The 12,783-nt window shown below is 37.1% G+C and overlaps 1 protein-coding gene across 3 annotated transcripts in view; it reads left to right on the plus strand.

Annotated features, from left to right (window-relative positions):
- ATXN10 (ataxin 10) overlaps positions 1-12,783 on the plus strand; it is a 103,255-nt gene that overhangs the window by 39,462 nt on the left and 51,010 nt on the right. For all 3 annotated transcript variants that reach the window (XM_021297335.2, XM_065033232.1, XM_021297337.2), the window contains exons 6-8: positions 1,395-1,475; positions 6,936-7,101; positions 12,373-12,481. In XM_021297335.2, the coding sequence (XP_021153010.2) occupies positions 1,395-1,475; positions 6,936-7,101; positions 12,373-12,481 (356 nt within the window). The remainder of the gene's footprint in view (positions 1-1,394; positions 1,476-6,935; positions 7,102-12,372; positions 12,482-12,783) is intronic.

The raw sequence follows: 12,783 nt of genomic DNA on the forward strand, positions 1-12,783 counted from the left end.
TGTTGGGAAACTTTTGAACTGATGCTACACTACTCAGAATGCCAATTATAAGTTGATGATTCCCTACAGCTATCCTTTTTTTTTTTTTTTTTCCTTGTATGTGTGTACAAATAGTAAAAAAAAAAGCACAACACAAAATAACTTTTCTTCTCCCTCTCCCTCTTAGAAAAAATCTGGTTTACAGTAACTGAACCAGAGGCTGGCTAAGTCCACAGTTACCATTAGAAATATAATAGCTATTAATCTTTTGGACCTCTTGTTCTCCTATTTCCCCAATTGTCATTGAGTATTTTTCCAAAAAATACTTTGTTGCAGCTGGAAGGCTTTTATGTGACCTTACTGTTAGCTAAGTGGTGAATTACAGATACATAAAATAAAAGGCTGTCAGCAAAGTGAAAAGTAGGTAGGAGGTGGAGGGAATATTGAAATTGCTTGGTTTTCATGTTATTCGTTCTCAGTAGCTTCATTACCTCAGAGGATGCTCTGAGATTTGACCTGTAATTATTTTATATTTAATAGGTAGACATGCTGCTTTAAAAATGCAGTTTAGTGTATACATATATAGTGTATATGTGTGTGTGTATATATATATATATATATATATATATATACCTGTGCAGCATATATAGCACTGCCAGTACTACTAGGAATGGAATTTGAGAAGAAAAATATTTTTACGTACTTTATTTTTTCCCCTAATGCTGAGAGTACGTGTTTGGGTTGAAATGAAATGATTAGCATCTGCTATTGACTGCTGAGACTGGTGTCTGGGAAGGTGATCAGTGTAAATTCTGGCATTAGCACAAGGATAGACTGACCATACCTACCTGCCTCAAGGAGTGAGATTTGGTTATCAGCTTAGATTCCTGTTTCACCAGGAGGGTATTTTTTGTAAGTCGTGAACAGTATGTTGCTGCCTGGCATCTGACAAAGAACTTTCTATTTGTTTGGATACTTTGTTAGAATTTTTTTAAAAGAGAAATTATTTGGACACTTCTTTGACTGGTGTGTTTAAAAACAGTGTTGTGACAAGTAGCGTAGTAGTTTTCAAGTTTGAACTTTTGGCGTTTTGTTGAGATGCATAAACAATTGGATGAGTGGTGTTATTTGAATTGTGGTATGCCTTTTGTATAACTGTCAAAAGACTCTAACCAGCTTTCCTTCAAGCATTTGAGTAAAAGTGCACTGAATTGATGGGAAATAGCCATTGCTCTATTAGGAAAAATACTGCAGAACAATGTGCAATTATTTTGTGGCAGTTTGTATCTGTTAACAAATAGGACCAGAAGCATGTCACATGGTCATCAGGGAGCAAAAATAACCAGTACCATTTGGAGTAAATGTAGATGCTGTTTTTGTAGCACCAGTAACACTTTTTTTTTCTTTTTCTTTAGGTTCTTGATTGTAACAGACCATTTGCTGAAATGTCCAGAGTTGGTAGAAGCCCTCTATGCCAAACTGAGCAATCAAGAAAGGTAACCCCAAAAACCAATGTGGCTTTTAGTATTTAGCATTCCATATAGAGTATCCTGTTCACATGATTGAAAAACTGTGTGGTTTCATAGTTGGCACAAAATCTCTAAATACATGTTTCTATGTCAGTAATGGTTTTAAATTGGTTGGTTAACATTACAGCTTAGCCACAACTGGCAGTGATTTATGTAGGGTTGCAGAATCCAGGTTGGCGCCATTACTTGGTAAAGAAATACTTAAAAAAAAAAAAAAAAGAAAAAAAGAAAAAAAAAGACAAGATTTCATGCCTATGTCTAGATTTCTTAAGAGCACCACACCCTGTAGTGTTTTCCAGCTGTATTTGAAATGTCCTCAGCTGTTCATAGTCCTGTTGTAATTACAAGAAATTTAAAGGAAGCTGTTACTGAAGTTGGAAATGTATCTAATACTGGTTAGCAGAACCTAGAAAATGTGGATGTTCAGATGCCTGTGATTACTTAATCTTTTTGTATTTCTGCTGCTGAAAATATAAAATACTTCAACAGACAGCTTCCTTCAAACATTTGAGTAAATGTAAATGCGTTTAGCCATTTGATTGGAAATGGCCATTGCTATAGCTATGAAAATGCTCATTCACAATTTCTTTAAGAAACAATGGTGAAAGATAAAATATTTTAAGTCAGAATAATCAACTTTGGGAAAACCTGTCCTGTGATTCTACAGCTCCTCTAGCTGTTTCAAGATCTTGTGATCTTATTTATGTATTCAGCGTGGCTACTTTGTTCCCTATTTGCCCAAGGAAGCTGCAAGTTCCCCCTGTAGTTTTTGCAGGTGAAAGACAAATAGTCCCAGCTGCCGCAGCTGAAAGGCTTTTGGTGTACACATCGTATGGATAACCACGTGTTGGATGGCCAGTCACAGCATATTTGCTGAATTTATTATCAATCTCACAAGTTTTTCAAATCAAGTGAACTCAATTAAGTTTTTCAATAACATAATCACAGTACAGTTTGTTATTAATTTGATACTGCTTAATATACTGTCAAACATATGGAAGTAAGTGGTGTAGAAATAGTCCTTTCTCATTTGATCTACAGAAGAAAACCCTGTTATGACATCTTCCTCTATAAAGTTAGCATATTTAAGAATGCATTCTTTTGGGATATATGAGGAGAGAAATCCAATTCAGATAAAAACATTTTGACTGTCATTAGCTGGAGAAAAAAGTAACTGTATAAACCAAAGCACAGGGAATTCATTGTTTCAAAACGAGACAAGGAGCCTTTACCGCAAGAGTTGCTGCATTGGGTGTCCAATAAGGCTGACTAAGTCATATAAATGAAGAACAGGACAGATGTGGTATTGAGGTGTCTGGGGAAAGCAGCTTGAGCTCATGAATATATGGTAACTCTCAGTTACAGTATTCTCTGTCATACACATTAAATACACTTACTTTATATGTATTTACTGAAACAAAATTTACTATGCCAAGAAAGCTTGCGAATACATACGTTAGTGGTGACTCCTAAAGTTGGCAGTTGCCTTAGATAACCAAAGTGTATGCAGTTGTGTAACCGCAGTTATTTGCACTATTCACAGCATTCGCACTATTCAAAATATTTCCTGTAATTGAAACGTAGTGCATTTGTGATACTGTGGCCATGGTGTGTGCCATGAAGTAGTTCTTGTTGCAGAAGTGGATCTGGAATCTAAATTTTCAATTAAAAGACGAATTCCTGACTTCTGAACAGCTTTCTCTTTCATTTCTAGACAAATGTAAGCACTTCAGTGTTGTATGTCTGAGTTTTCAAATGGCCTGAAATAAACACTGTAATACTATGATCAGCTTTTTTAATGGTATTCTGGCTTTAGAAAGTGTATGATGATGTGACAATGCCTGCTGTTTCTCTGCAAGTGATTATTGCAGAAACATATGGCTGTGGTATTGAGCCAAAAGATTATAGATTCTTGAATTCTTTGCCAGATTTGAGATTTCCCAGCACATGTGTACAAGTGTTTGGCAGATGTATTTAGAAAAATCTTGCTTTGCTTTAATCTGAGTTAGCCTTGAGCATGGACAATGTAAGTTAATGCCTTGATAGTCTTAATTACCTTGTAAAATCTTCAAGATGAGTACCTCCATGTTGTCCCTTTTAAGAAGGGCTCTTGCTTTTATTAACAGCAACAAAAATGGAATTGAATCCTTCAGGTGTTTTTAAGATGCTCAACTACTTCCATCTTTAGTTTTGAATTTTGTGTTGTTTCATGTGAAGTGTTCTCAGTGAATGATGAAGCCATTGGTCCAATTACCAGCTGGGCAACAGGCAGTCAAGTAGTGTTAGCGACACCACTTCTTGCTTATGTTCAGCTACAGGGCTGCTAATGCCGACATTATGGTAGGTTTTTGTTCTTGATAAAGTTCACAGGCACAGAATAGCTGAAGGGAGCATTGGATTGTAGTTCTTCACAAAGTCGACAATTTTCATTTAATAGGATGATTACAAGTACCATTTGAAGATGAAAGAATTGGAAAATTTCAAAGACAGACCTAATTTGTCTTAGAATCATTGCTGTCAGTGAAACATTTCAGGAAAGAGAAGTCCCAGTTGCAGAGAAAAAATGTCCCAAGTGTCTTGCACTTGCTAATAGGTTTTAAACCAGGTATGCTTTATACAAAAATTGTTTGGCAATAATAAAATTGATAGAATTTTACAATACTACTTTTAAACAGGCTTAGAAGTACTTTTGCAATAATGAGCTTCCAGATTTAAATTGCACTTCAATTCTCTGGTTTATTTGCAAACTGTAGGAGACAGCGATGTGTTTTACAGATGACTGCAAATACTTCATAGTAGTTGTTCTAAGTTCTTGCCAATTTAATGAGCTTCATGAAGAACTGGATTAAATTTGACTAAGGGGAAAAAAAAAAAGGCAAGAGATTGACAAGAGATTAAAAACCTGGAGGTTTTTAAACTGAGATTGGACATGGCACTTAGTGCCATCATCTAGTAAATGGACTGGAGTTCGACCAAGGGTTGGACTTGATGATCTCTGAGGTCTTTTCAAACCCAGTCGATTCTGTGATTCTGTGACAAAAAGTCTTCCTAAGTGGTGCCTAAGGAAACGAAGATGACATGGCATGATCATTTCCAAATCGAAATATAATCATAAATATAGTATACAACATTAGATTTTAGATCTTGAACTCAGTGTTACAAAAATTCATGATGAGGCATACTTAAACTGGTACTAACAGTTGTCATATCTGTTGTACTTTGCTATAGGCAAACAAGTAGGAGTAAACTCTGTTATCTGAATGGGTGAACAGTTGTGCGATCTTTTAAAAGAAATGAGAAAATTGCATTGTGTGGGAGAAGTAACTTGGAAGAATTCGGGTGAGTCTTGGAAGAAAACTGAGAGAAACAATAAAAGAAAGGAGTGTAAGGGAACTTGCACCAGAACAAAAAGTGTTGGTCTCAGGAAATTGTTGGCTGAACGGCAAGACTTGCTTGAAATTCAGGGAAAAGATGGACATGTCATGAATGACTGTGCCTGGAAGAAAACTCAGGGAAATGGTTTTGACATGAATGCTTAAAGAGAACAGAAAACAGGAAATTACATACAGGTGGTGTTTTAATGTCACTCCTATTTCTCCGAAAGGATTATGGTTGTCTAAAAGGCCACCCAATTATATTGCAAGAGGAAGAGTAATGTAAAAAGTTCCCCTATTGGCAAAAATTTCACCTCACAAATACATTTTATGCAAGTATTTTATGCATTTTATGCAAGTATTTTATACATTTTATGCAACTTCTTTACAGAAGAATTCCATGTTGTTGTTAAACGTGTATTATTTGGACTATTGGTGCAACAATAGCTGACTGGAATTCTGTTGTAGTATTTTATTGGAATAATTCCCATAATCATAAAGTCTGTGAGCAGCCTGTGTTCTTAGTTGAGCATATACTTGAAAGGCTCTAAACTTGGTAAAAAATGGCGTATAACATCTAGTCCTGTCTTGGGGATGATTTCATATAGCATGCCCAATCTGAAAGGCTTCCTTCAGTTAGGTTTGTTGGGTGACTGGACTTCGATAGTTGGGAGATGGGTGAACATGTGGTACCCAGGTGTGACCTCCAGAACAAACAGAATGACTGCTCGGTGTTAGGTGCTGTGTCACATACGTAAGCAAAGCCTGTGAGAGAGGATACCAGTGTTTGATAGCCTTCTGTCTGCTGCCCACCCTTTCCCAAATGGTGTTGGGTGCTTTTCTGTGTTGCCGTGTTGAAAAGCTTTTTGTCCTTGCTCAGATAATTGTTTAATGCAGCTGTATTAATGACATTGAGGGTTGAGTTTAGCAAGAACTGAGTAGCTGTTACATGATTAATAGGGCTGGGTTCTTGAAGGTTAATAAAGCAGTGACCATGCTTTTTCCACAGAAAAAGACATTTCTCTTTCCCTTGTGGCAACCTGCTTGGTAAATTAAAAAAAAAAAAGAAAAAAAAAAAAGAAAAAGCATTTGAATTATTCCACATGTTTAAATGTCAGTCCTTCCATCTGAATTGCAAATATTTTACTGAAAGAAAACCCTGAGCCTGCTCTTGAATTCATTCAATAAATAGCGCTCTTTCAGGCTGAGAGAATTACAGTGGGACTTCGGTAACCCATGTGCTCCTCTGCGCTGGGGTTGACCTGGGAGCCTGCAGGAGGATCTCTGCCCTGTGAGAGTCCTGCTTCCACAAAATACCCCCAGTTTGCCGTAACAAGATGAAGGGAGATCTGAAATAAAATTAGTTTAAAGCTGTTAAAATAAATGACCCAAGTACATTTTATAGAGCGACTTCGTTATGTATCCACTTACTTGTTGGTTTAATACACTGAGTAACTCTTACTGGGTACATGAGTAATTGGCTTGGATTTACTGTGGTCCATCCAGTGGCAATTATAAAACAGCTGTAAGGAACTGAGTGTGCATATCAAGTTTTATTTCCCCTGCTTCTGCTCAGAATGGGCTTGGGGTTGGGGAGGAGAATTAGTGAAAGACTGTGTCCAAGGCAAGGGCTATGAAAAGCTGGTATTTTCAAAAGGAAGCTGTCAAATAGTCCAAGTTTATTTTGCTGAACTTAACAACAGCTTTTAAGAGCTGTTTTGGTGGAAATTTTAGACATACGGAACATGTAGTCGCAGTAATGTTGTGTTAGGCCAGAAGAAATTAGAAATCGAAATAGGCTTGAGAAAAATATTGACTTGACTGTCTGGCCAGATTGTATTAATTGAATGATGAATTAAATTAATAGTTTGCAGAAATAAACCAGTGAACAGGAACTGATTTTCAATGTTCTTAAAACCTCTTAATTTTTAAAAATCAGCTCTGTCACTAGCATTCTAATTGTGTATGTAATTTTTAGCAGCTGTATCTGCTTATTCTACATGTTATGCTATGGCTTAGTGAATTTGCCTAACAAATTGTTTTCTGATTCTAGAGTTACTTTGTTAGAGTTGATGATGGCCAAAGTAAGTGAGAAGAATCCAGTTACCAGTGAAGAAATGAATGTGTTCATGAGACATGCCAACTTCCTTGCAGGCTGTTTCCAAGAGAAATGTGAAGCTGTGCTCAAGTTAACTTCAGCAGCAGATGCAGAAGACGAGGTATGACTGATAAAAAACATTATAGTACTAGAGTCTGAAGTGAGTCTTCATTGCCACTATTACACAAGTGGTCCTTGTGTACGGTTTAGCTTATATTAGGAAAACAGTGGCAGAGTTCGCAGCAGTCTGTGAGACAGCAGTTTCATTTTGCTTTTAATTTGGGGTTGACAAAGAATACCATACTTTGAGACAGAAATAAATCTATCGCGTTGTTAAAGATCTCAAAATTTAGAAAATGTTCAAGTTGTCACATGTTTGGATGTTTTATTATATTGTTAGTAAGGATCACTTCTGTAATTTATTTGGGTCGTGAATTGTATTTCCCCACAAAAATGGTGTAAATGTGGGGGTTGTTGTTGTGGTGGTGGTTTGGGTTGTGTTTTTTTTCTGTTTGTTTTGGTTTGGTTTTGTCTGTTTTAGTGTTTGTTTTTTTGTTTGTGTGTGTGTTGTTTTTTTTTCCTAATAGTACTAATATAAGTAAAACCTGGGGAGGGTTTGTTTGTTTGTTTTGTTGTTTTTTTGGTTTGTTTTGTTTTGTTTTACTTAAATAAATGATCATAACTTGACAATTAATACATAATTAAGGTCTCAAATACTAGTTCTTTGAAAATGCATTTGGTTATTTGTAATGAAGGTGTTCTGATGTGTTTGGGACCTGGAACATTAAGTTCTGATTATGGAGAGCTGTGGGGCATGCGTGTGTGATTGGGTCTGTGCAGAGGAGCTGTCTGAAATGTCTAGTGATCCTCCCTGTGAACGAGGACTTTCGTTCCTGACTCTTCCCCATATTCCAGTGATTTGGGGCTTTCTGGAGGACCTTGCATGGCTTTGACAAGACACCAATGCTGGGGCCAGTCTTCATCCACAGCATCAAGTTGCAGAGCTTGCTGGGCTCTCAGTGGCATACGGCTCCTGTCTGCTGAGTACCCAGACACTTGCCCCAACTCCAGTCCACTTGGACAAAATCTGTTATTGCTTCAGGCTTAATGAACTGGTTCTGTTGAGGATGGCCACAGTGAAGTCTAAACATGAGGATCCTTTGAGGGTGCCAGAGCACTGGGAGAGGCTGCCCAGAGGCTGTGGAGTCTCCTTCTTTGGAGACATTCAAAACCCACCTGGACACATTCCTGTGCCATCTGCTCTGGGTGAACCTGCTTTAGCAGGTGGGTTGGGCTAGATAATCTCCAGAGGTCCCTTCCAATGCCAGCCATTCTGTGATTCTGTGAAATCCCTTTGCAAACTAAAGAGGAAGGCTTTTGTGGGTCACAGGTGGCTTGTGGGTTGCACTTTGCAAACATATGATGCAGAGCTGGGTCCTGGATGGCCTGATTTAATTTCATCCTTATGAAGTATCCAAGAGTTGCTAGCTACTCGCCATACCATGTAGTGCAGTAAGGAGGTTTAGACCATCTAAGGGTAGAGGTCTTTTCAAATAATCTGGTCTTCTGTTTTCCCTCTTACTTTCAACAAGTGCTTGAAGACCTGATGATGCCTTTGGGAATATAGGAAGCAACTTGCATCATAACTTGTAGTGACCTTATTTGTGCTGTTAGGTCATCATATTGGGAGCAGACAGTGCCAGGTCATATTGGTCTCAGTTCTTGATCCCTCTCATACAGATAAAGTTTTAATGTTTTCAGCTAATTTGCATGAGAGTTGTTTCTGTTTGGTTTGTGGTGGTTTGTTGTTGTTGCTATTTGGTTTTTGTGTTTGTTTGTGTTGTGTTTTTGTTTGGTTTGGGGTTTTTTTAAGACAACTAGCCAGAAAACTAGAAGCCTGAGAACCCGTTTTGCTCAAACACAGAATTAGTCACTGATTCTCACTGATTAATCATCCTTAGTTTCAGAATTCTAATTAACATATTTTCTTAATATCGTAAAAGTTTTTTTTTTTAAAAAAAGTCACATCTAGCTTCTCTCTTAGCAAGTGACCACCGTGGTATGTTGAAATTATGTTAACCAATATACGTGTAGTCAGAAGCATTTTATTGTTAAAACAAAACTAACCTGTAAGTTTCATTTGTAGAAACTCTTGAGAATGGCTATCATAGCTAATTTACTACCAAAGTGAAAAAATGCTCATCTCTAAATGCATTTATATGATAATGTTACACAGTGTTTTACTTGTTGATTTTGTTTGTTTAACTAGGCACAAAAATTTTAAATGTATGTTGAGAGGTATTACATAGAGATATCAGAAAACACTTGATGAGGAGGTGATAACAACCACACAACAATCTCTCCTTATCTGTCCAAGAAGCACAGCTTCCCTCCCCCGCCCCAACTGCTTAGTCTAAGTTATGGTAGAAAACTTCAGTACTTCTGGAAAATTTATTGTCTTGGCAGTAAGAGGACGTATACTGAGACAATGGCATTTCCCTTCCACCCCTCCTTTTCTCTCTGTTGTGCCTTTTTTCCCTTCCCACCCAACCCCTTTTTTTATTTTTTAATTTTTTTTTAAATCCTGCATGGTTACTTTCCAAGTATTCTGTGGTTTCAGTTCTTGGAAAAAACCTTTGTTTGGGCCTTGCAGAAGGAGGTCTCTGTCCAACTTGAAGGTGCTGGGACAGCTGTATTGAAAATATTACTGTATAACTTGCCCTGCTTTTATCCTTCTCTCGCATAAACGCATTGTACGGGAAGTTGAATGTCACTGTTTGGGAAATGTGGATCATTTAATGAACACAAAACAGAAGTCATAGTAGTTGAATAAATGGAGAGCAATGGCAAGAATAATTTTTAAAAAGTGTGTGTGTATGCATATTGTGTATATATATTTATTTATAACATATGCTTGTCATGGGAAAACAGAAGTTCCAGCTTAAATTTCTAGAACTTTATTTTCGTACTAGAAATGACCGAAATTGGCACCAATTTCTTCTCAATTATAAAAATATTTTATTTTTTGCCCAAGAGTATGCACAATTACGTTTTTTTTTCAGTTGACTCTGTCATTAAAAATGCTTTAGGCAACATCTGTGATATTAAACTAAACTCTGCCTGGACTTTTCTGTGGCCCTGTAGCCAAGAGCCTTGGTCAGGCGGTGTCTGTACTGGTAAGCTGTCTTAGCCTCCGAAACTGGGAGGCCGCATTTCAAAACTGCCTTTTGGTAACAGTCCTTGAACTGGCCTGACTCCTAAAATGTTGTCTGGGTGTCCCATCCACTGTTTAAATTTATTATATGTAGACACTGCCTATTTTCCCAAAGGAACCTCAGGTCGTGTAGCTTCCATCTCAAACCAATGAAAACCTAATCATATGCTTCTGCAGTGCTTAAACCAAGGTCTAAAATAGCTTTTCCATTATAAACCTGACTTCAGCATCAGTTTGCTTTCACTAACATTCAACCATACTTGCAAAATAAAACCCTTCTCTGGAATTTAAGTTCTTATTTCATCTCATTATAAAGAACATATTTTCTGAGTCTCTCTCAAAAAATGTTTATTTAAAAACTCTTCAATTATTTCCTTGTTTACTATTCAGATTAAGTCCATATCAAGATGGCGGTCAGATTTCAAAATATTTTGGAGTTCGAACAGCATCTTGTGCTGAACTTAGAAATGAAGTATTCTGCTTTGTTCCCTGTCTTTTGTACAGGTGGAAGGCAAAAAAATATGAAAGTTGGGGGGAAAAAAACCAACAAACAAACCCAAACCAAAACCTAGATATGTCTAAACAATTTTTTTTTAAATATCAAATTTCAGGTGTAGATGAGAATTTGGGGGATCTTTCCTACTCTTTAAATAATCTGCTCCCCTTTTCAAACCTATGTGAAACAGTTGCTGAACTGAGCCAGATGGTGGGATAAGAGAAAGGGAGAGATGGCAGTATAAAACCCTGGAAGAAATATGTAGAAGATGGTGAAGAAAGGCATTAAAAATCAAAAAGTGGGGAGAGGGGCTAAAAAGGTGAGGCTGAGAAAGGAAAAGCCACACCTTGTAGTATCCACTGCTACAGAGCTTGCGTTATGTACACTGGCGATGGAATACATGTAGGCAGCAAGGGTGGTTGTACCTTACTGGTGTGATTTATAGTTGCATATTGATACTTATTTGCTTTATAGTTATAAAGCACGTAACCTTTTCCTGTAGGTAGGTGTTAAGTGTATGAGCTGAAGAGGCTTTTGGTCAAGCTACCATCTTGTAACAATGCAAAATGGCTTAAAAATTTTAAATACCTCCTTACTGCCTGTGAAATACACTTGGGGTATTCTTACTTTATAACAAGGCAATCACTAATGTATTCAGGGGCTGGTTTTGTGCTGTTGGAAGCAATTTATTGAATAACTTATTGAATAACAGCAGATGAAAATTTGAAAATAGGACCAGGACCCTATACTAATTTGTTGTCTTCAAGGAGCATAGAGAAGAATTAATTTAACTGTAGCACTTAATCACTGAACACTATTGTTGATTATTTTGATTACATTACATTGATTTAAAAAATATTATACTGTGGTAAGTAAATGCCTCTTTCTCCTGGACCAGACAAAACAGAAATAGTTACTGTGACCTGTGTCTGAGCCTTTTCAAGGCTACTGGGAGTTTATGTACCACACCTTGTGTGGAATCATCTTGCAGTCACAGTCTGGTTCTTGAGCAATATGCGGTGTTCCAAATTATGCCACACGCTCTGAAGGTAATTTCTCTAAGTGCTGGATTGTCATTATAAGTATGCATCAACATAGTCTGTGAGGAAAAAATAGTTCTCTGGCTGAATAAATAATATGCAAATAAAATTGTCTGTCTCATACCTAACCAAAATGCTGCATCTATCATCCCAATCCTATTTACCCAAGAATAATGTAAATTCTCGCAGCCAAAGTTCATTTGACCACAGAAATTTACAGAATTCCTGCGGATAACAAATTGGTGTCTTGCAGGCAGTGTTTGTGTCTTTAAAGTGGGACGCTCCTACTGAATAAACTCAAAGAAAACATTTATACAGAAATAATTTTCTCAGCTAGTAATTTTCTGCATTTCTGCATTTGGAAGCTACTGTGTTTTTGTTAAAATTTTATCCCTTATGGCTCTGTTTTGGTTTCCCCATGAATTTTCAGGGCACATATGACAGTTTGACTGTAGGAAAAAAGTTATTGCTGTCTAATACATTATTGTTATTGTAGAAAGATGTATATAAATTTATTCTTGGCAGTTGAGAAGATCCGCAAGGAACCTGAGGTGCTGAGAGTTCCTTTCCTCTGTTTAGATCGTCAGTTTTACGTTCTTATCCTTCATAAGCCATTTTCAGAAATGTAATTTTCATTTACAGGAAGCACTGGTTACCATTCGTCTTCTCGATGTTCTTTGTGAAATGACATCAAACAACAGACAGCTGGAACATCTACAGGCTTTGCCTGGTTTGCTGGAAACAGCCATAGGTGAGTGAAAAGCCACAGAGTTTATTAACTGTTGGCTTGCTCCAAATCGTGTTGCTCTGTGAATGAAAACATGTTTTTCCACGGTTGGTGGTAATTATGATTCTGACCTTTTAATAAAATAAATACGTAGGAGATTGAGTTAATCTACATTTTCAAATATTTAATTTGTACCTGGAATTTTTCTGCTTCTCTACTTGCTCTGTTAGCTCCTATTACTCAACAGAGCCTTGATTCAACTGTCAGCAAGGTGTTGTTTATACAGTAAGAGTTATGCAAAGGACAACTGCTTCCTATGTTCTTCT

Source organism: Columba livia, chromosome 1 (genome assembly GCF_036013475.1).
Source record: "Columba livia isolate bColLiv1 breed racing homer chromosome 1, bColLiv1.pat.W.v2, whole genome shotgun sequence".
Classification (NCBI taxonomy): Eukaryota; Metazoa; Chordata; class Aves; order Columbiformes; family Columbidae; genus Columba; species Columba livia.